At 33.4% G+C, this 24,982-nt stretch overlaps 1 protein-coding gene across 1 annotated transcript in view; it reads right to left on the bottom strand.

The window, feature by feature from the left end:
- Positions 1 to 24,982, bottom strand: part of CFAP47 (cilia and flagella associated protein 47) — a 428,524-nt gene that overhangs the window by 214,607 nt on the left and 188,935 nt on the right. Inside the window, exons 34-37 of the mRNA XM_011996297.1 lie at positions 14,678 to 14,775; positions 14,269 to 14,385; positions 7,390 to 7,524; positions 3,527 to 3,642 (exon numbers count right to left, since the gene is read on the bottom strand). Coding sequence (XP_011851687.1) covers positions 3,527 to 3,642; positions 7,390 to 7,524; positions 14,269 to 14,385; positions 14,678 to 14,775 — 466 coding nt within the window. The remainder of the gene's footprint in view (positions 1 to 3,526; positions 3,643 to 7,389; positions 7,525 to 14,268; positions 14,386 to 14,677; positions 14,776 to 24,982) is intronic.

The following is a 24,982-nucleotide window of genomic DNA, read 5'->3' as shown; positions in this document are numbered from 1 at the left end:
TAATCTTCAATCTGGCAGTCTAAGACATAGTATAATGGTGATTTGGAGGAGATTCCATTCACCAGTCTGTAGGAACATGACTGCACCATCGTACCCAGCAACCTTGCATGAGTCCACATAGGCCCCATATGCACTGTAAAAATGCAGCTGACAAAAGTCTTGGCAGAAACCCCATGATCCTCCTGCAATTATAAGAGCATGGAGGGTCATGAATTGCTGCTCTGGGAACATTTCTCACTTGCCTCCCTAAATTTCCTTGAGAGACTGTCACCAGACAGTTTATCATTGCTTCCTGGATTGTGATGAAGTATGAGACTTGCTTCCTTATTCCTTTAGGGTAGAGTTACAGGCCATGAAGCTTAATGACAGCATGAATTTGGATCCTCAGCAAGAGGGTGTCTTCCCATCCATGAGATCTGACCTGTTTTATTTTGATATTGCCCTGTACAAGGGACATGTGAATCTGGTACCTTTGATTACTCATGCTTTCACTGTTTAAATAAGTAATACACTCTAAATTAAACAATGGACTCTCTATTTTGTTATTGGATCAATCTTTCAGTCTTGCCTTGCCTTGATACAGCTGTAGGTGATAGAAGTTGGGGACATTTTATCTTTGCTTTTCCTCTGGTTTTCAGCATAGTTATCATTATACATCCTATAACATTTATTCTTTTGTATCAACTACTACCTATTATCTTCGCTTAGAATACACATATTTAAGAATGGATATGGGAATAGATTCCCTTGGTGTCAAACATTGACCTAACTGTGCCAGAACTTTTGTGCAGTTGCTGTTGAATGGGTGAGACTAGGAAGAAACAAGGAGTGAGATGAATAAGAGGCTTTCAAAAGCAATAGAAATGTTCTCAAAATAGTTTTGTAGGGAAAATTACAGCTTACATCTTGCAGGAGTGGGGGTTATTTTAATTTAGATATGTGTCCTCAACAATTTCAGTTTTGTGCAAAAGGACTCTTATGAAAACTCATGGGCATGAATTTAACTGAGAACAAAGAACATTTGACTTTGAGGTTTTTTCCGGGTATACAGGCTCAAATTATTTATTGAGATAACAGTGAGCGATTTAGAGTATTTCCAGTTATTCTAAAGTACATCACTATATAAGATCATTTATCCATTAATTCATTCATGCAATCGATATTTTTAGATAACTTATAATGTTCCAGGCACTCTTTTAGGTTTCTGAGATACAGTAATTAGAAAAAAAAGCAAACAAACAAACAAACAAAAAAACACTATTCCTGCTCCCCTGGATAGTACATATGGTAGGACATGGCCAACATTCTACCATCACAAAATAAATGTGAAAATTACAAATTATGTAGGTGCTGTGAGAGCATATAATGGGGAATGTGATATAGTTTGAAAGGTCAGAGAAAGTGATATATTAGGTAGAATGTGAAGGATGAGAATGAGTTAACTAAATTGAACAGGAGATGAAAGAAGGCATCCAAGGCCTCTGGTATGTGGAATTAAAATGTGTTTGAATAACTAATCAAAGGCCAGTAATGCTAAATCTTAGCAAGCAACAGGGGTGATGATGCAAGATACAGCCAACAGCAAGCTGTGAAATCATAGTGACTGTCACAAAAGTGAAAGTGTACTTTGGACCATGTTAAGCATATTCAATCTATATCCAAATGTTGAGATGGGAAGCCGTTGAAATATTTTAAGCACCTTTTAAAATTTCTGTTAAAGGTTTAAATTTCGGTTAAAAATTAGCTGTCATTCTAATACAGGGGTTAGATTTCAGACAAGATTTTTAGGAGTCTATGGTGGCAGACTAGTATAAAGATGATGTTACATTAAATCGGGGTGGAATAGGTGAAGAAGGGAAAAGATACAAGGTTTATGACACAATTGGTAAAATCAATAGGATCTGGTAATGGATTGGACCTCCATGGAAGCTGATGAAAAGAGAAGCATTCAAGAATGACCATCATCTAAAGAACATGCATTTAATGAAGGATTTTATGAACCTATACTTAAGTCTTATGAAATACATTTCAAAATATTCTTTTATGAGATAAATAGCTGGTTCCATGAACAACGTTCTCTCAAGTATAGGTAATTATTTTTTAAATTCTGTAGTTATATTGAAGCATGTAAACGACCAGCATTCTTTTCTGAATTTGTTAGAAACTTCAGAATCAAATGTGTAGTCTATTTCAAGTAAGTTTCCTAAGTCTACAGGCATTTCTATCATAACTATAGGCTTCATTTTAATTATTTTACCTTTTATTTTCTTTTTGCTCCAATTGCCTTTCCCTGATATTTTTTTAAAAAACCTCCTTGATATTACATATACATTGTAAGCTACTTCAATTTAGCCTTTGGAATAGATGGAGAATAAATATATAACACATCAATGTCAGTGCACATATGGCTCAATGAAAATAATGAGGAAAAAAAGACTGGTTTTCTAAATTTATACTTTCACTTTTATGACAATCACTCTATGGTTATAGCTAAATTTAGTCATAAAGTTAGATGCAGAAATAAATATGTTTGTTTATATGCTGGTGTAGCTGTTTAACATTTTCTATATAAATAATATGTCTGATAATTTAAATCCATAGCTGGCAGAAAGAGACACTATTAACTGTGATCTAGACAGTATCTAACAAAGAATGTGGCACACATAAATATATAATTTTATAATATCTTATAATGATAAAATTACTCATTTTTTTTTTGGTTAGGAAAACAAAATATTTTCTGAGTCATATTTGTAAAAACCAAATCCTATGAAATTATTTAGCCTAGCTAAACAGAGCCACCTAAAATAACAGCTACCTAAAATAATTGTATTTCAAGCCTATACAATAAAATGCATTTAGATAAGTGAGTAGTTGTTTTTTATATGTATTCAGAATTAAGCATTGCTTCTTCTGGGAAACTTTCCTTGGTTTCCTCAAGCATGGGCAGGCGTTTCTTTTTTCAGTTTTCATCTAGTTCTATACGCACATAATAAATAAAATAATGATTTAATTATTTCTTCATTATGTATTTGCTTGCTTGGCATTGTGATAGATTGTAAGCATTTGTGAGTAGTGTTGACATATTTTAATTTTTGAGTCACCAGTACTCCAACTCGAGGCAGTCATCCTTATTAATTGCTTCCTATAAGTTCCATTATGGTACAAGGTGTTTTGCCTACATAATCACATTTATTACTGACAGCACTGTGGGTAAATAGTCTTATCCACATTTTTCAAATAAACAAAACCAACTTACAGTCTTATTTCTATGACCCACATACATAAAAAACAAATTAAAATTAAATGAATACATAAAACAGCTGTTTTATGTTGTTAGAATTGTTTCAACAACTTTGGTGAGGAACTGTAGAAACATATGAATATTTGTGTGACTCTGGGTGACAACCATTTCATTAAATATCTATCGATAGTAAAATCAAAGTCACATTTTATAATTATAACACTTATTAAATCTTTGGGCTTGATATGTCTGATAATGTAAAATTAAAAAAAAAATACTTACCTTGGAGAAATTGTCACAATATTCCCTTTTTGGGAGAGGGAGAAGTCAGCAGCATCTCTTCCAACAATTCTAGCATTATACACTAAGTTTTGCGAGCTGGAATTTTTCAGTAGAATCTATGTAGAAGTAGAAGAGGATATAAGTAAGATTATAAAATTAAAAACTATGCAACTATATCATTTCTTATTTTTATCAAAGATAGCAATACATTTTAGTCATAAATATACTTATTCATAATGTACACCAACTGGAGAAAGCCAGAATTTGTATTTTAAAATAACAACTACACACACACATACACACACACACACACACACAGACACATATACAGTTTAGCTGAAGTGGGCAAAGAGAAGGAGCTTTCAACAAAGGGAATTACAAATGCAAAAGCATCTTATCACCAGTGATTTGAAGATCAAAATTTTCAGCTTAGATTTTATTTTTATTGCAAAGGAAAACCATCGGGGAATTTTTAAAAGGGAGCTTATATATCCAATTTACAAAAAGGATACTCTGGCTGCTCAGTGTAGAAAGTATTATAAGGAGTATAGATTTAAAAACAGTTTCAGGCTGAATATAATGGTGGCCTAGTCTAGATGTGGTAGTTCAATGAAGGGTTGGCTGTCTCTTTCCTCCTGATCCAGAGACGTGGGGAGCATTAGAAAATGAGTTGTTTTATTACAAAACAGTACTTCTTGAAAAATGTGAGTACACAAAGTGTTTATATAAAATATAATGGAGATTCAAAAAACAATCTTTAGGAATACTGACAAAGATTTTCTTCTCAACCACACTCCAGTAAGGCTTGTCTGAGCTCTTTTTTAACTAGGCCCCACCTTTGGGCATGTCCTCAAGTGCCCAATTTTAGCAAGAATCCTGCTAAATCAGTTTAGCCAGAATTCCACACCTTCAGTATCTAATCACCCTTGGTATCTAACCAAATGCCTCATCTCCTGTCATCGCTCAGGTAATGTACGATCACCCCGGCCTTCCTTTAGCAAAAATCTTACATTGGTTTAGCCAGAATCCCCCCTTTCCCATATCCCCGCTTACCTTTCGTCTTAGTCATTTCCCACCCACTGATCTCCATCCTGCTCCTTGGCTATAAATTCCGACTTTTCCTTGTTTTATTTCGAGTTGAGCTCAATCTCTCTCCTCTACTGCAAAACTGCTTTGCAGTGGTCCCTATACCTATCATAATAGTCCTGAATAAAGTCTGCCTTACCATTTTAACAAGTGTCATGAATATTTTTTTTTTCTTTAACAAGATGCCAAGGTATCACCAAAAGTTCTGACCCAGAGCATGGTAAAGATGGGGAAAAGGATAATTGGTCAAATTAGAGTGAATAAAAGGTCACTGCAAATTATGAAGTTCAGGACCTATAGTCACAGATATTCGAAGAGTGAAAAAGTAGCAGTAGGTATGGTTATAGTAAGTCATAAGGAATATGGTGAAAATCTGGTGAAAGAATAATTACTTTCCTAGTTCAATGGGAACTTTGGTAACCAACAGAACAAGTGTTTTGTTGCTAAAGCATTTTCAACTTTAGTTTCTCTAAGGATTTGGAGGCCTCATGTTCTCAAATACTTAAAGACATCAATAATGGGGGCAAGACCCCCACTATAGTGTGGTAATCTTTTTGTATGTACATACATACATACGAATGTATGTATTTCAAATATTCATTAACAGACCAAGTGATTTTAAGTCCCAGAGAGCTAATTCCTCTTGTTTTGGAAGGAAATGTTGAAAATTATAGTAGATTTGTTGTGAACCGTTTAGATCATAAGGAAGCCATTCATTCTCACTATGTCATACATATCATACATATGACACAACAGTATTGGACACATCTGTGGTCACACAGTCATAGCATTCAATTCCAGGATTTCACGTAGGGGTAATGAGGAGTAGATAGGAAGAAGAGCTAGCTGTTTAAAGGAATAAAGGAAAGTTTTAAAGTCTCAATTCCTTTTTTGCAATGACAGACATTCTTTATTGTGCTTCTGTGTAAATTTCGTTTCAAAAAGGAAAACAAAATTCAACAGCTTTTGAATGTCTCAGAAAAACACTGCACCCTATATTTTTTCACTAACCACTAATTTTTTGTACTTGTTCTAGTATTCTATGTTTCTATTATTTGCCCATAGCTATAGAAATACTTTTTCACACTTTGGAAGGCTGAGGAGGGTGGATCACCTGAGGTCAGGGGTTCAAGACCAGCCTGGCCAACATGATGAAACTCCGTCTTTACTAAAAATACAAAAAAATTAGCTGGGCATGGTGGCAGGCACCTGTAATCCCAGCTACTCAGGAGGCTGAGGCAAGAGAACCGCTTGAACCTGGGAAGGTGGAGTGCTTGTAGTGAGCCGAGATCGTGCCACTGCACTCCAGCCTGGGCAACAAGAATGAAACTCTGTCTCGAAAAAAAAAAAAAAGAAAGAAAAAAAGAAATACTTTCTCAATTCTAGTGGCCATTTCTGGAGCTTTTTCTATATTCTGTAACATTGATAGGGCTGGTGGTAAGAACGACTTTCTATGACCTATGCACTGCCATTCATCATGTTGATTCACAGGACCAAAATATGTAAAAGATTCTCAGCAATTTCCAAATCACTAATTTTCTTAAATAAAAGTTAAAATCAAAGCTTGTTGTAATTTATTTTATCTTGCATATACATATTTTTTATTTCTTCTTTCAAAAACTTTTCTTACATTGTGAAAAATGAAAGGTATTATTTGTATAATTTTACCTATAAACTTAGGTATAAGTATTATTTCTAGCAAAAGAATAAAATGAGAAAATAAATCATGTTCTATTTAAACATGATTTAATTTGATTTTTAACATCATAATTTAAATTTATTTTTAAACATTAGCCAGCATTAATATTAACCACTTAAAAATGTCAATAACAATTAAATGATATGAAGGAATACAATCATGTAGACAGAATTAGAGAATTGGTAATAATAGTTAACAGTAATAAATTATACTTAATCAAATTTACACTCTTGTCTCCTGCAGGCCTAAGCAAAAAACTTTTAACTCTTCTGAAATGTTATTTTGAAGTCAAAAATTCAATACAATTATAGCTCAAGGCTAGTTATTTATCCAAAGCCCTTGAATATCACTGCAATTAGCGAATTATCATAGTAAATACTGAATTCTATGGAGTTTTATGTCTTCTTCTGACAAAAAAGGAAAGAAATAAAGTAAATAAAAGAGATTGAACCTCAGTATTTACTAACACAAACCTAGAAGAGGAGGCTTTCTTTTCACTAAATTCAGCCCTCTACATTTTGAGACAAGAACCTGGGTTTTGCGTTTTATTTTTTCAGTTTTTAATGAAATCCTTATTAACTGATGCTCACACCATCATGGAGGTTACAGTTATTTTCTCAAAGAAGTTACAATTACAGAACAAAGATCACTGTGGCATATCTTTTGAAGACCACATATGGATAAGTTTTGCATCAAAAATATAAAATTATCCTCCTTCCCAATCATATATTAAGAGAGACACACATAAAACAGCCTGAAAAAAAGGAATAAACATGAATCTTATCAAAGCAGTATATTAACTTGTATACAGAATAATATTATTTTAAATCAAATGAAAATGAGTAAGAAAAGAGTCTTCATTTCATTGCAAGTGGTGATTACTCTTAAGTAAAAATTGCACCTTTCGCTCATCTAGACCTTTGGCTTAGAAGAAGCAACATTTGATACGGTTTATTTACTTTTAATAAAATTATGTCATATAGATACTTGCTGTTAATTTTGGGTTGGGAAAGAAATATCTAAAACCTCTCTTAATTGTGTAACTCCTTGTGCATTTTGACCCCAAAATTATCCTTACCTTATTCAGTGCCGTGTCATGTAGAGTACAATCAAAGGGCACCACCTTCTTAGGGAGATATGTAGGGAGTCTTTCATACATGTAGACACAAAGCATGAGCATCAGGATTGGATTTGGGTCACAGATATCTGTGGCCTAGTTTCAAAGAAGATAAATCGAAATTAGAGGATGCATTAGTTAGAGTTTTCTACATAGGTAGAAAACCAATAGGATATATATCTGTATATATGTGCGTGCGTGCGCGCGCGTACACACACACACACACACACACACACACACACACACATATATATATGAATGGGAATTTATTAGGAAGAATTGGCTGAACAATCACAAAGTCCCACAATAGGCTGGCTACAAACTGCAGAACGACGGAAGCCAACAGGGGCTCCCAGGGAAGCCAGAAGCATGGCTCAGGCCAAGTCCCAAATCCCCCAAACCAGGGAAGCTACCGTGCAGGCCCCATTCTGAGGCCGAAGGCTGAAAGCCCAAAGGAGGCTGCTGGTGTAAGTCCCAGAGTCCAAAGGCTGAAAAACCTGGAATCAGATGTCCAAGGGCAGAAGGAGAAAAAAAATGCATCCTGCTCCCAAAGGGAGAAAGAAATCATGACAAAAATTAAAAAGAACAAATAAACAAAAAACCAAGCAAACTGAATATCCCCCTTCTTCTGACTCTTTGTTCTGGCCACTGCCACAGCCAGTCAGATGGTACCAACCCACATTGAGGGCATATCTTCCTTTCTCAGTCCACTGACTCCTGCAATTATCTCCTTTGGAAACACCCTCACAGACACACCTAGAAACAAAACTTTGTCAGCCATCTTGGCATCCTTCAATCCAGTCAAGTTGACACCTAATATTAATCATCAAACAAGATAAATAGATAAAAATATAAAAAGAAGAAAAGCATAGTAAATCAATTATTGAATTACTTTTAAACATTTAAAATATTTGTGATTGGCAATGACACTGAAATATAGATACAGCAATAATACTGCTCTGAATCAGAAGAACTTGACCTAAGTGTTAAAAAATAAATGTGTCCTAAGCAGATCACTGATCTTGTACCCTCAGACTCTGTAAAAGCTAGCCGGAACTCAGAAGAACACTATACTCTAGAAATTATGACTAATGTGACTATTACTCCTGAAGTTAAAGAAGGCAAGAGATTTTCAAGCAAAGGCCCATAGAACCAATGGCACATTAAACGGGCTTTATAGAATGCTTGAACTTCAAATATGCTGTGTTTGATGTGAGGAAAAGGGTGTAGTTTTTCAGAAAAGCAAATTACTATAGGATGAGGAGATAGAGAAGCATAGTGTTTGTTCAGTAAAGAAGTTCCATTTGGGTCATGCATAAGAAAAGATGGCACAATTAGTGAGAAAAAAGACTAAGGAGTGCCAGACTACATTGTGAAGGTCTTAGATGGCAAGGTGAGGGACTTGATTTCTGAACAAGAAATAACATAAGAGCAACAATTCAGGCAGATCAGGTAGGAGGCAGTTGAAGAAGTACTTTTCCCAGAACAGATATATAATAAGGCAGAGGATGTAATTACTCTGATAAACAAAATACATTAGTAATGATTACTGGAGTATATTTGAGATAAAATCCAAAATTACAGCTCTATGATATCAGGACAATAAATATAGCCAGAACGTAAGCTGAAGCCAAAAAGTAGAGTCAGGAACAGAAGAAGATAGAAGCAGTGGGGAAAAGTTATTCACAGCACAAAAGGGGTTGGTGTGAGGGATTCGAAGACATAAAAAAACACCATTAATAGACAAACAACTCTGTCAGTGTCAGTATACAAGGAGCTCTCCGTACTTCCACAAAATGGAAATGAAGGTCTGCTATGACTTAATGGCACATACTCAAGTTAGCAACTGAACAGGATCTGAGCCTGGCCTAGAAATACAAATAGTGTGAAAGCCAAGGAGACCCAGCGTGCTATGTGGAACTAACGCACTTGATTCTGAAATTTGGCAGCAGTTTTTAGAGAATAATGATAGCCCCACTGGTGATCTGCTAGTCCACATTTCCTCGTGCTCTCTTATTCTTCTTGAGAAAATAGAAGGGTTTGTTCTTTCTTGTTTTGTTAATTAGAAGTAAGGCTTACCAACGAAGGTGCCTGGGCAGAAGACTGACAGAAAGAAAACTGGCCTGCCTTAGCAGGGTAGAAAGCTAACTGTGAGTATAATGTGAGGAAAACTTGGAAATATACCAGGACCATAAAGTTTTTCATCAGTATTTTGTGGTCTCACATTCTTTAATAAAGATGACATTAGTAAATAGATGTAGAAGAATGATTTAAGATAAGAACAAAATTTAAAAATGCAGAGTTTAATCGTCACATCCATTTTTGAAGCCTAAGAAGGTACATTTTTAAGTGAAGAATGTGTAGCTCTGCTGGACCCTGTGTTTGGAATCAGCCTGTAGGGTATGATCCGAAGAGAGCTATCTAGGGTGACAGGAGGTGTGTTTACTGGGGAAAAGAGTAGTATTAATGGCAGAACACTCTGGGCTCAAGTCTAGGATGAACCAAAGTCTTTTGAACCATGTTTTAGTGTGTACCCCATAAAATGGTATAAATAGCAATATAAAAATTATTTTAAAAGCTAAACTTTGAAAAATCCAGCAATTTGGCAATTTAAAAATATGTTTTTAATGGGAAACTATATTTAACAAGACATTATACTGAAAAACCAAATAAAAGAGCATTCTTACCTTTCCTTATACATTTAAACAAAAATGACCTAAAGCAATTAGACTTTCGTTAACCTTAGGCTAGAAAGCCAAAATGTTAAAATAAGTTAGGTTTATTTAAAACAAAAATTTCATGTGAAAGTACTTTTAAGGACATAATCATTATTTTCGTTATATATATCTAACCAAAAATAACGTCAATTGTATTGGTCCTTCTTTTCCCCTTGATGACAATGCTTTCCTACTAGATTAACAATATGCAGGAATGTAAAGAAACAAAAAAAATCATAAAAATCATAACAAAAAAGTCAAGAAATCTGGTAAATTAATTCAGGTCCTGCTATGACACAGAGCCATGCTCTTGATTAAGTCAATTGAATTTCCTGGGCCTCAGTTCCATCATCAGTAACCAGAAGGGGTGATAAGATCTTGAGTTTTATGCTGGATGTAATGTGCCATAACTTTAAGGTATCACTAACTTTCAAACAAGACACCAAATATAATTAGCAGTACACTATGATATACTAAAATCCTACAAAGACAGCTGTTGATTGCCCTCCCAACAACCATTTTCTTCTTTCTTCTTTAGTAAGAACCTCATTTTTTGTGAATATTCTTTTTTTAAAATTTTTAATCAACCACTGGTTAGCCACAAGAATAGGATTCAATTCTGGCCCATGATATGCAATGGGGAATATGCTGTGGGGGCACTGGGAAAGGTTTACCTTCTGGAAAAAGAGAAGTGCAAGAAAAGATGCCACTCAGCCAGCCCTCAAACAGAACTGTACGAAGGTGTTATGTGAGACTTCTGCAGAAATTTGGGAGTTATTTGTGTAGAGTCCTAAAACAAAGCTAGCAGGTCAAGAATGGCTGAGCAAAACTGAATCTCTGATAACTTTGTTAAAAAACTGAACAATTATCCTTATAACCTTTGATCACCCGACTATCTTTTTATAAAATATTAAATTTCCTTATTTTAAACCACTTTTACTCAAGAATTCTGTTATTTAAAGCTGAAAATTTCCCTGTGATTGTGAAGGTTAATTTTAGGTGTCAATTTGACTGGATTGAGGGATACCTAAATGACTGGTGAAGTATTGTATCTGGTATCTGTGAGAGTGTTTTCAGAGGAGGTTGAAGCTGAGTCAGTGGACTGAGAGAGAAACATCTGCCCTCAATGTGGGCAGACATCATCCAATCAGCTGGGGCTGGACAAACAGGTAAGAAGAAGGAGGACTCTCTGCCTTCTCTCCCTTCCAGAGTGAGACACCTTTTCTCCTCCAGTCCTTGGACATCAGACTAGGTTCCTCAGTTTTTAGACTCTAAAACTTGCACCAGTGCTCTCTGGAGGCTCTCTGGCTTTTAGATTTGGACTAGGGGCTGCACCATTGGCTTCCCTGATTCTGAGGCTTCTGGACTGAGCGATGCCACCAGCTCTTCTGTGTTACAGCTTGCAGGCAGCCTATCACGAGAATTCTCTGACTCTGTGTTCACGTGAGCCAATTCCCCCTAATAAATTCCCTCTCACATATCCTATTGTTTCTGTGTCTCTAGAGAACCCTCACAAGTGATAAAAAAAAAAAAAGAAACAAAAAAATTTAAGAACAAAATTAGATTATCTATTCACCCTCAGTTCCAATCACTACTCATTAAATTATGTGTAGTAAAGCTCCATAAATGCTTATTATATTTATTTTGTTATCTATCTTTGCATGAGGGAACAAAACATGCATTCTATGCTGTAGTCAAACAATTCCATAGGATTTTTGCTTTAAATAAAAATCATGTCATGAAAAGGAGATTATTTAATAACTGTATATTCCTACTGGCAGGATTCTCCAAAAAGACATAACATTACCCCAGCAACTTATGAAGATAATTTTCAGGCTGCAATTAAGAACATAATAAAGAAGAAACTTAAGCATTAATAATTAAGTCCGCTGCTGAATTTTACAGGATTCAAGGGTGGACCATTACAAGCACCAGCATTAATTCATTACGTATAAGTTCATTAGAGGGTGATGGTTTTAAATCTTCCATTTAGTGTGGTTGGTAAATCTGGGCTAATAAAGAGTTAGGGCATTGGAATCAGCTGATAAAAGTTTGGTCATTATCTGCTAAGCCGACTTTCAATTACTTTATTCATCAAATCTTGGACAACTTTTCCGCATTTTTATCTAGTAGATACTTATTTTTAAATTATTTTTTGACTATACAATAAAATAAATATATTGAGCCAACACATGTGAGGAAATCAAAAAGCAAAGGACACAGTCACAATGTGCGGTTTTTCTAAACAAAGGTATTTTAAATTTCTTGTGAACTCCTACCAAACTCTCAAGGGTCAGCTTAAACACTAAGTGTTCTGTGCAAATTTTCCTGGTATCCTTTTTAGAGTGACTTCTCACCCCCTTTGAGTCTCATAGCATATTATTTCTATGTCTATTGTGACATTCACTGTCACTTTGCATCAGCTTTGTTTCATGTAACTTGTGATTATTAGTCTGCAACATCTTTGAAGGCATGAGTGTAGTTTTGTCACATCTGTACCCCTGAAGGATGTATCCTGTGTCTTTCATGAGGGAGGTTAAAAAATTTGTTGAATTTATGGGAATTGTAATATTTTTATTCTTCAAAACCAAAGTCTTTTATTAGAGTTTGTCCTTAAAACTCTACTATTATAACAGAACTCTCTGACTAAAATTATTGATTGCAGTTTCCCTTTACAATTGTACCAAAAAATAAAAATAAATGAAAAGAAAATGAAATAAAAAGAATACAAAAGTCAGGAATGGTACAAAGTGACATTAACATGCAAGTGACTTTAATACAAATAAAAAAGTGAGTAATTATAAAACTCTTTTCTCCAGTGGTATAAGATATCATTTTGGGCACTAGTATCATCAATCTTTCTGGATCACAGAATGAAAAACTCAGTTAGTTATAATAGTCTTTTTCCAATGCCCTTCTTTTGTGGCTGGTCACCAACTCTAGCAAACTTCATGATTTTTCCTACATCAGCTTACTATGTTTTAATCCTAATTAAAATGATATGAGTAGAGAAAGTAATTACTGTACTCCTTGACCAGTTGAAATTGCATTGCAATTGGTCTGTGTTCCCTGTCATCAGTTCCTCTCCTCTCAGTCCATACTGACCATTGTTGTAAGAGGAAAGGCCTTTTATCCCCCATAATTCCCACAGGATAAATTCCTGATTTTTTATGCTGGTATTCAATATCCCAGTATATGCCTGTGTCTGTTTCCAATACCAAACTTCAACTGGGGAAACCTAGTCACACAATTTCCTTAACATATGTCACTTTTTCACACTCTACATTCTGTTCATGCTACTTCCTCTGAGCAAACAACTTCCTCTCTTACCACTACCAATGCAAATCCAATTCACCCTTCCAGATCCCAATTAAATTCTGTCTCTTCCACACTGTCTTTGATGTATCACTCTGCATCACATTGATCTCTTCCTTCATCTGAATTCTATACTTCATTTTTTTCATATACCATTAATAATAAATAAATAGAACATTATCTTTTAACAGACAAATATCTTGATAATTTAATGAATTTATATATTCAAAGTCAGGAATCATTTTTTTAATCATTTTATGGACCCTAAGTAACAAACAAAAGGCTCATAAAATAGTAAGCATACAATATATTTTTGAATATTGCTATTGAGGTCTTGATGTGAAAAGCCAAATAGAATTACAACTTGGAGGTCAACATACAATTAAAATGTACATTATGACCTCTACACAAACATTTATTTTAAAACTCAAGTGAAAATTTATTTTTGCTACTAAATTAGAAGATAAAAATATGACATCTATATTTAAATAAAAAAGCTCTTTTAGTTCATTCTTAGATTTTGAATAATGATTATAATTCACTCAATGTTTATTTTTGGGGTTTCAGGCACTTGGACTGTAAGAACTTTCCTATTATGCACAGCTGGATATATATAATTATACAAATTTTAAAATATCCAGTCAATTTCTGTGGAGTCATATTTCAAATTCCACATTTTAGCAATGTCTCATCAAAAGCCTGTTTCAATTTAAATTTTAAAAAGATGAACAAGCAATATTACAAATGAGTAAGCTATCAAAAGAAATTTATAAAATGTTTGCAGAATGTTTAATATAAAGGCACCCACCTGTATTTCCATGTCAAAGTCAATTTCATAAAGAGTATTTACAATAATCAGGCAATTGTGCAGATACTCTTCAGGACTTTTTGGTCGTGTGTACATATTTATAAAATGAGACTCAATCTGTAAAAAAAAAAAAAAAAACTCAAACCTTTTGGTAATGGAATAAAAAATTCTGTTTTTAAGTGTTTTCTATAGTTAGGCAAAGAATCATTTAAATATTAATATTTATCAGTAATAAATTATTGCAATCAAAATGCAAGAATAAACAAAAAGGTAGTGCTAGCCATTCAGATTCAGGTGTTTGACTTGTAAGACATTTGAAAGTTTCTGTTTACAGAAAATATACTTCAAATTTTAATCACTAAGTTTTTTCAAATAATAGGAGATCATTATGCATAACAATGACTCTTACCAAGAATGGGCAATAGGCTCCCAATTGTGTTGCAAAAACAAGACCATCTGAAAGATCTTTGTCAAAATTTACTATCCATCTCTCAGAAGGGATAACATCTGTTTCAAAAAAGAGGGAGAGTAAATACAACAATAGTTTTACTTTATTAAAAGATATCTACGGAAATTTGAGCAATAGTAAAAGAAAATTTTGCTTCTGCCTGGAAAACAAAAAGTATATTATATTGGAAATAAAAACAAATTTTAAGATTAATACTATGAGAGTCATCTGTAAGGCTTTATAAGCAATTGCAAGCTGTCTTCTTTATTTCTACATGAGTTGCTTTGAAAAATACACTACAATGTGGTAATGGAATAGAAATTCAGTGTTTCAAAATTACCCATTCTGTTGAGTACCTTGAGGTTCAAATGTTTAATCAATGATCATCAATATGGGTAAGGAGACTGAAAAGGCATGGAGTTACTTGTAACTTTAGAGTGCTAGTGCCAGTTTCTTTATTTCTTGCAGAAATTCATCCACATGGCAGAAAAGTATGTGAAAGGAATTCAAGATTTATGGCTTAAAGAAACCAAAATTGACCTATAAAAGGTAATACAGGATAGAGGAGCAGTAAAAGGAATTCTCAATTACAGACATGATTACTATGCTGAGTCTGGAACAAAAAGAGGAAGTATTTGAATTTTAAGTGAATATCTGAAATATTGACCTGTATTGGGTGGAAGCTAATTTAAACAGTGGAAATAATTGCTATGTTGAATGTGACATTTTCTTTTTCAATAAGTTTCCAAATAGCCTAGATTCTTTATGGTGTGAGACAATTTCTTGTCTGAAAACAAGGGGCAAATGGTGATCTTTATAAATTTCCTCAAATCTCTCTACTCCTATTTTCTGTGAAGAAGAAAAACCATGACATGATACACCCATGACATGTATGCTAGCTTCAAAACCGGGATTGCCTTACACCTGGAATTGGAAGACTTAATTTTCTCTTGAATCACAGATGTCCTGGACACTTCACAGACAATTTCCAGTACTTTTTCATCTGAGAAGCATTGAACATTTCTACAGGATTTCTATAGCATATCATCAAAAAATCAGTCTAGCAAACACAGATCACTAAGGATTTTCAACTAATGCATAGCAAACAACCTTTGTATTTTTCAAAGTATTATTTCCTGATAGAAACTTATAAATAACATTTTTGATATAAGATTCAATGTAATCAAATTAATGATTTTAAATACACATTGCCAGTTAGCTGAATAATGATAACCTACATGTGCTTCTCTTTTTTGTCCAACTTTGATGTATAATTGACAAATAAAGAGTATATGTATTTAGAACATAAATTATGTTCTGATATAAGTATACCTTGTGCAGTGATTCCCAAAATCAAGCTAATTAACATCTTCATCACTTCACATAGTCACTATTTTGTGTATATGTGTGTAGTGAGAATATAAGATATACTCTCTTAGCTAAGTAAAATGTGCTTCTCTGAATGTATATTTGCCACCCATAGCTATCAATAGAAGCAAACTATTTCACTTTTGTAGTTAATATTTATTTTTCTATGGACTGGAAGCAATGATAACTTTTGATCGGATAAAGGTAATTTACTAGCCTTTTACATTGATAGTCAGTTAGAAGTAGATACAGACTGTATCCACCAGATAGCACATCCTTGTCTTGTACAGACACTAGAGGAGGGACAGAAATTGCCTTGAAGGAGCTTAACATCTTGTTGCAGGAAAATCAAATCCATAACAGGAAAACAGCGAATTAAAAAAAAAAATCCCCCAATCAGAAGTCAATGAATACGTAACAATACAGCAACAACTAATTGTTATCCTGTTATTTCCAACTCCAACAATCACAACTCAGGACCACAGAATTCATTATGATACCCGCCCCACCTTATTTTGTCAACAGTGAAAAATCTCAATCTCATTATATAAAATATTTTTATGTATTGGTTAAACCCTAGGATGTATATACAGTGCTTTCAGAATTGCAAAGCCATACCCCTGTGAAAAACTAGAGGAAGGTGTGTTTGTATAGTTCTTTACTTTAGTCTTAGACTATACAGTCATATTTCTTTACAATTAAATAAGCTCATTTCTTTTTCATTACCATCAGTGAGGTTGTCCAACATTTGTAACCCAGTTATATTCATTTGTCACAGCCTGCATTTTGTCCTTAATTACTTACATATCTTGGTTGATTTTATAAAATTACTTACACTAGCATTCACTCTTTGTGGTACACACTTATAGGAACTTGAGGAATACATTTTCATGTACCTGCCATCACATTTCCATATAGAAAAGTGTGATCACCCCCAAAATTCCAAGGGGCTGCACTGTTGTAGTCAATCCCTACCCTCATCTGTTAGCACCTGGCAAACACTGATGTGTTTTTAATCTCAATATCTTCACCTTTACCAAAATGCCATAAAACCTGAATCACACAATATCAATATGTAGTCTTGTGGGGGTCTTGTTGTTTTGGCTTCTTTTACTTAGTGAAATTCATTTAAGATACACCCGTTGTGTGAATCAATAGTTGTTACTGTTTTCATTGTTAAATAGTGCTGTATTTCATGGATGTCACAGAGATGAGGTATCCATTCATCAATTGAAGGGCATTTGGTTTGTCTTCAGTTTAGAGGCAATTATGAAAATTCACTATGAACTATCTCATGTAGGGCTTACTGTGATCAGCAATTCTTTTAAAAAATTTTTTTTTATTTCCATAGGTTTTGGGGGGAGTTGGTGGTATTTGATTACATGAGGAAGTTCTTTAGTGGTGACTTGTGAGATTTTGCTGCACACAGAACCCAAGTAGTATTCACTGAACCCAATTTGTAGCCTTTTATCCCTCACTCCCTTCTCACCCTTTCCCTGGGAGTCCCCAAAGTCCATTGTATCATTCTTATGCCTTTGCATCCTCATAGCTTAGCTCCCACTTACGAGTGAGAACATAACAATGTTTGGTAATTCTAATGTATTTTGGTGAAATAGCTGGAAAAGAGATTTCTGGATTATATAGTAATTGTAATGAGCAACTTATATATGCCTTTTTTCTATCTCTCTATCTTTTTCGGTGATGTATCTTTTCAGAAATTCTGACTACTTTTCAAATTTGGTTGTTTATTTTCTTGTTGTTGAGTCTGGAGAGTTCTTTATGTATTCTGCATGCAATAAATTTGTGGAATATAATATTCAAAAATATTTTCCCCCAGTCTGTAGCTTGTCTTTTCATTCTCTTAATAGTGTCTTTCACAAAGCAGAAATTTTAATATGGTAAAGTCCAATACATATAGATATGTATATACATGTATATATGTGTATATATACATATGTATATAAAAGTTGTGTGGGTTTATATTTAGATCTATGATCTACTTTGAGATAATTTTAGTACAAAGTGTGAGGTACAAGTCAATGCTAATTTTTTTACATATGCACCTCCAATTATTCAAGTACTATCTATTGAAAACACTAGCCTTACTTGATTTAATTGCTTTTGCACTTTTGTAAGCAAAAACACCCAGTTGATTATATATTTGTGTAGATATATTCCTTGTCTCTCAATTCTATTCTTTTGATCTATGCATCTATTCTTTTGTCAATACCATCTGGTCTTAATTATTGTAGCTTCAAAATTTCTTCCACCTTTTCAAAATTGTTTTGGCTATTTTAATGGCAATGCCTTTACATATACATTTTAAAGCCAACTTATTGGTATCTATCTATAAGAATATGTGATGGTATTTTCACTGGAATTGAATTGAATCTATAGATCAATTTGATAGCCTAATAACATTTAGTCTTCCAATGCCACGTGCATACTATGTATTTCTCTATTGAGTTCTCATCGATTGCTTTCATCAGTGTTTTGTAGTTTATAGCATATATATTTCTAACTTATTTTGTTATACATACTCATAGTAAGTACTTAATATTAGATACTTAACTAGTTCTTCTATGTTAAATGGTATATTTTTATTTTAAATTCCAATTGTTTACTGCCAATATATAGAAATATAATTTAATTGTATAGTGATCATATATCCTCTGACCTTGATAAATGCATATAGTATTTCTAGGAGCTTTTTATAGATTGTTTAGGATTTTCTACTTGACAGAAATGTTGAATTCCAGTCCCTTTCTCGGGGCAAGAGGTGGTTTGTTATTTTCTTTTTTTTCCTTTTTCTTTCTTTCTTTCCTTTTTTTTTTTGAAACAGCAATTAGTATTCACCAGAGCCCTTTGGGTGACAGTATGTGTTGTCCTTAAATTAACATAGATGAACACATCTGTTCTATAAGGTATTGCTATGGTTTGAATGTCCCCTCTAAATCTCATGTTCAAATTTCATTGCCATTTCAATGGTTAATACCAACCAATACAGGTGGGACTTTTAGGAGGTAATTAGATCATGAGAACTCTGGCTTCATGAACTGAGTAATGCTGTTATCTCAGGAGTATGTTAGTTACGTTGGGAGTTTGGCCCTCTTTTTCTCTCTTTCTTGCATGCTCTTACTTTTTATCATCTTCTCTAGCTATGGGATGCCGGCCATAATGTAATAATGCAGCAAGAAGGCTCTCATCAAATGCAACCCAATTATATTGGAATTTCCAGCCTCCAGAGTCATGCCCCAAATAAACTTCTATTGTTTATAAATTACCCAATCTGTAGTATTCTGTTATAGCAACACTAAATGGACTAAGACAGATATACAGAAGTTGGAGTGAATTGCCTCCCCCTACACTAGGTACTAAGGAGTACACATTCTCCAGACTCACTTTAGTCATTTCTGTGAGCAACATGTGAAGTTTGTGGAGTAAACACCTGCAAGAAGATGCAGAATCTATAACTGTGGCCACTAGGAGCTTCATGATCTCTCAATAGTGTATACTTGGCCTCTACCAATACACCAATCACCCTAACTCAACTATTCTTAATGGTGTCCATCTCTATGTACAAGTAGACCATTGCTATCATCTCATTTCTTCCAGTAAAAACTAACTCACCCTTTGTTGCCCTACAATCTCAGCTTTATGTTAAGGTTCAAGAAAAATAGAGAATTTGCTGTTGGTCTGACCTTCGTTGTTGTTATAAGGGTGGGAGAAAACAGTTTCCAGTTCTCTATCTCCCTGGGTAGAAACCAGGGCACCTATTTTTGTTCATCCCATCACAACTTTGAATCTGCTTTGATATTATTACTTGTTGAATACCAGTAGACATGGGCTGTAGATGTTCAAACAAGGCTCTCAGTAAGAATAGGATGACAATGATTCTTGCAAGGTGATGTTGTGAAAAAGTAAAGACAAAACTTCACAGCTCTTCTCTAATCTCTGATCCTACGCCTGTGTCTTGTCTTTTATACTCAAGGCTGCTGCCAAGCCCTCATCACAGTTTATCACAGCTTTGATATATCAAGGATTTTCTCTGCTTTTATGATAGTTCCTCTGATATAAGCTACTCTCTTTTCTATACTCCCTCTAAGGATTTGCTACCCAAAGTGAGCTAAGTGAATCAGGAGCACCTACATCAAATGGAAGCTTGTTGAAAATGCAGAATTTCTGGACTCACCCAACACCTAGTAACATATAAAAGCATGTTAACAAAATCTCCAAGTATTCATATTATCATCTGAGACGTGTTGGTCAATGGTGGTTTCTTTTGGAGAGAGAACCAGCACTCTAATGTAGTAGTCATTTGTCAGAAACCAGAAAATCCAAGTGATGCTCCACACATTTTTAAAACTTTTAATTTGGAAGTGATGTTTTTATCCAGTTTTACATTACATCACTTCTGATATTCAGGTATATTTAAATAGTAATAAAAATACTGGTCTTTATAGTATTATGAATTAGAGATGTGTTTGTTAAACACAAAATTTAATCAGAAATTTTAGAAAAAATAAGTCAATTTACTTATGAATACAATAATTGTTACATGAATTTTATGTTAGATGACTATAATAGTACATTTTTATGAAAGTTATATTAAGACATAATTCACATAACACAAATTTCATGCAATTCAATTGTTCAATTCATTGTTGTTTGGTATAGTCATATAGCTGTGCAATCATCACTACTATCTGCTTTTAAAATATTTTTATCAACCCATAAAGAAACTCGATACTCATTAACTGTCACTTCTCATTTCTCTCTTCCCTCATACCATGGACATAAATGAATCTACTTTCCATCACTATGGAGTTGTCTATTATGGACATCTCATAGAAGTACAATTATAAAATATGTGCCCTCTTGTGTTCTGTTGTCTTTTATTTAGCATAACATTTTCAAGGTTCATTCATGTTGCAGCATGTATAAATATTTCATTTCTTTTTATTGCTGAATAACATTCCACTTTGGGAATATACCACATTTTCTTTATGGACATTTGTGTTTCTAATTTTTGGCTATTATGAAAAATGCTGCTGTGAACATTTATGTAAAAGATTTTTGTAATCATATATTTTCAATTATCTTGAGTATAAACCAATGAGTACACTTGTTGAATCATATTGCTAATCTATTTCTCAAAAGACTTTTTTTTTTTATAGCAGTTTTGCATTCACGGCAGAATTGTTCAAAAAGGGCAGAGATTTCCCATATACTCCCTGCCCCCGTGCATGCATAACCTCTCTCATTAGTTAATCTAATTTTAACATTTTGAGAAACTGTCAAACAGTTTTGCAAAGTGGTTGCATCATTTTACAATCCCTCTAGCAACATATGAGGTTTCCGATTTCTATGAATTCTTGCCAACACTTGTTACAGTCTTTATTTTTTAAACTAATAAATTTAATTTCTGTGGCTACATAGTAGGTGCATATATTTATGGGATACATGAGATGTTTTGATATAGGCATTCAATGTGAAATAAGCACATCATGAAGAATGGGGCATCCATCTCCTCAAGCATTTATCCATTGAGTTGCAAACAATCTGATAACATCATTTTAACAAGTACAGTTGTTATTGACTATAGTCACCCTGCTGTGCTATCAAATAGTAGGTCTTATTCTTTCTAACTATTCTTTTTTGTACCCATTAACTATCCCCACCTCCCCCAGCCTCCCACTACCCTTTCCAGTCCGTGGTAACCATTCTTCTACTCTCTGTCCATGACTTCAGTTGTTCTGATATTTAGATTCCACAAATAAGTGAGAACATGCAATGTTTGTTTATCTGTGCATGGCTTATTTCACTTAACATAATGATTTCCAGTTCCATTCATTTTGTTGTAAATGATAGGATATCGTTCTTTTTTATGGCTGAATAGTATCCCATTGTGTGTATGTACCACAGTTTTTTTTTTATCTCTTCATCTGCTGATGGACACTTAGGTTGCTTCCAAATCTTAGCTATGGTGAACAGTGCTGCAACAAACTGTTAAGTGCAGATACCTGTTCAATATACTGGTTTCCTCTCTTTTGAATATATACCTAGCAATGTGATTCCTGGATTATACTGTAGCTCAATTTTTAGTTTTTTGAGGAACCTCCAAACTGTTCTCCATAGTGATTGTACTAATTTACATTCCCCCTAACAGTGTACAAGGACTCCCTTTTCTCCACATCCTCACCAGCATTTTTTATTGCCTGTCTTTTGGATACAAGCCATTCTAACTGTGGTTAAATGATATCTCACTGTAGTTTTGATTTGCATTTCTCTGATGATCAATGATGTTGAGCAACTTTTCATGTGCCTATTTACCATTTGTATGTCTTCTTTTGAGAAATATCTATTCAAATTTTTTTGCCTATTTTTTGATCAGATTATTAAATTTTTTGTTCCTACAGAGTTGTTTGAGCTCCTTATATATTGTGGTTATTAATCCCTTATCAGATGATATTTGGCAAATTTTTCTCCCATTTCTGTGGGTTGTCTCTTTACTTTGTTGATTATATCCATTGCTGTGCAGAAGCTTTTACATTTGACTTTTTAAAAATTTTAGTTACAGAAGTTGGTGCCATATGCTAACTTACTGTGATTTTGCTTTGCATTTCCCAAATTACTAATTATGCTGAACATCTTTTAATGTGCTTGTGGGTCATTTACTTATTTTCCTTTTAGAAATGTCTATTCAACTATTTTGCACATTTTTAAATTGGGTTGTCTTTTTATCACTGACTTGTGTTTTTTATATATTCTTCATACAAGTCTCTTGCTAGATACATAATTTTGCTGTTACTGTGTCCATTGAAATATTCCTTTTTCTTCATTTTTATTTCATTAATATGATGTACTACATGGACTGGCATTTATGTAAAAACAGCTTTGTACTCCTAAGATAGATTTCATCTCCTGATTATATTTTATTATTTTTCTATATTGCTGGATTCTATTTGCTAGTAATTTCAGATTTCCATGTCTATCTTCATAAAACATAACATAGGGCTTTTCGAATTTTGTTTTGAAACACTTCTGAAATGCAGTGTGGTATATTCTTTAATGCAGACATAGGTAGTCTTGCTTGTAAAGGTAGCTGAGTTATGAAGATATGTGAACTCTAAATCATTATAAGATCAGCCACATATAATAGTTATGAGCCACATGAAATGTCATATAAAGTAATGCATATAATACTTGATAGAACTTCTATATAAGTGACCAATAAACTGGAAATTAAGTAAAATATTTTCAGTATCAAGCAAAAAACTGCTATGGAGAAAGATTGAATTAAAACAGAAGATGCTATAAGAAAAAATATTGAAAATAAAAAGAAATCAATTACAGAAGTTGCATATAATAGAATAGATACAATAATTTATGAATAATTTTGTGCTGATATTTTAAAAATCTTAGATAAAGCTCATTAATTTCATGAAAATATGTTACAAAATCTCACTCTAGGAGAAACGGAAAATAAGAATAATTCTGTAACAATTAAACAATTAACTTGTTATTTAAAATAATCCGACAAAGAAAAAAATCTAGATGGTCTTATCAGTGAATACTATAAAATTCAAAAAACAAGAAATGTCACTAACACAGAAACTCTTTCAATATCTCCAAAAAAAGAATGTTCTCCAGGTAATTGTTTAAGGTTTGCATTAACTATATTAAAAGAAAATAAAATGGTAGAAAAAAATTGCAGACTAATTATCATTCAAGTAAGTTAAAACAATCAACTAAAATAACAGTAAATTCTTTCTAGTAAGTTATATAAAAATAATTTAATTATCATGGAAAATTTGAGTTTGTGCCAGGATGCAAGGTTAATTCACATTTTTAAATAAATTTAATTTGCCAAATTAATATATATATTCAATATTACTCATAATAAAATTCCTAGAAAAAACTAAAGAGAGGAGACAACTTTCAGGATGTAATGAAAATAATCTACAAAATAATCATATAGCAAATACCATACTTAATAATTAAATGTTAAATATGCTCTGTTTAAGATTATACAAAAATATCAGGTATAATACAAGAGCATCTATGTTAATAGAATATTTTAATAAACATCTTCATATCTCAGTTTCAAGCAATATTGCAGAATTTAAATGAGCACCTAAAATATCTTCTACGCCAAATTTACAAAGAAATGTGTATTTTAGAATAGGTTTTAAATCCTTCAAAACCTCACTCATTTTGAGAATATAAAAAAGTGCAGAACAAAGCAAAGCAATTCACTTACAGTGGAGGAGTTATCAGGCTTATCTTAGTTTTTCACAGCTACTTTATAGGCATAACATAGTGGGAGCACCGTGCACAGTGTACAGAGAAATATAAAAACCCTAAATTTTATACTTAGTAAGATACTATTCACATAAAAATCACTCTAACATAGTTACAAAGAGAACTAAGAGAATAGAAATTCTTGAAGTGCTTAGAAAAATAAAATTATTATGCCCTCTCTCACCACTCCAAGTCAACATAGTATTGGAAGTTCTGGCCAGGGCAATCAGGCAAGAGAAAAGAAATAAAGGGTATTCAAATAGGAAGAGATGAAGGAAAATTGTCTCTGTTTGCAGATGACATGATTGCATATTTAGAAAACCCCATCATCTCAGCCCAAAATCTCCTTAAGATGATAAGCAACTTCAGCAAAGTCTCAGGATACAAAATCAATGTGCAAAAATAACCAGCATTCCTATACACCAATAATAGACAAACAGAGAGCCAAATCATGAGTGAACTGCCATTCACAATTGCTACAAAGAGAATAAAATACCTAGGAATACAACTTACAAGGGATGTGAAGGACCTCTTCAAGGAGAACTACAAACCACTGCTCAAGCAAATAAGAGAGGACACAAACAAATGGAAAAA

Source organism: Mandrillus leucophaeus, unplaced genomic scaffold (genome assembly GCF_000951045.1).
Source record: "Mandrillus leucophaeus isolate KB7577 unplaced genomic scaffold, Mleu.le_1.0 Scaffold509, whole genome shotgun sequence".
Classification (NCBI taxonomy): Eukaryota; Metazoa; Chordata; class Mammalia; order Primates; family Cercopithecidae; genus Mandrillus; species Mandrillus leucophaeus.
This window is presented reverse-complemented; position numbering and strand designations above follow the sequence as displayed.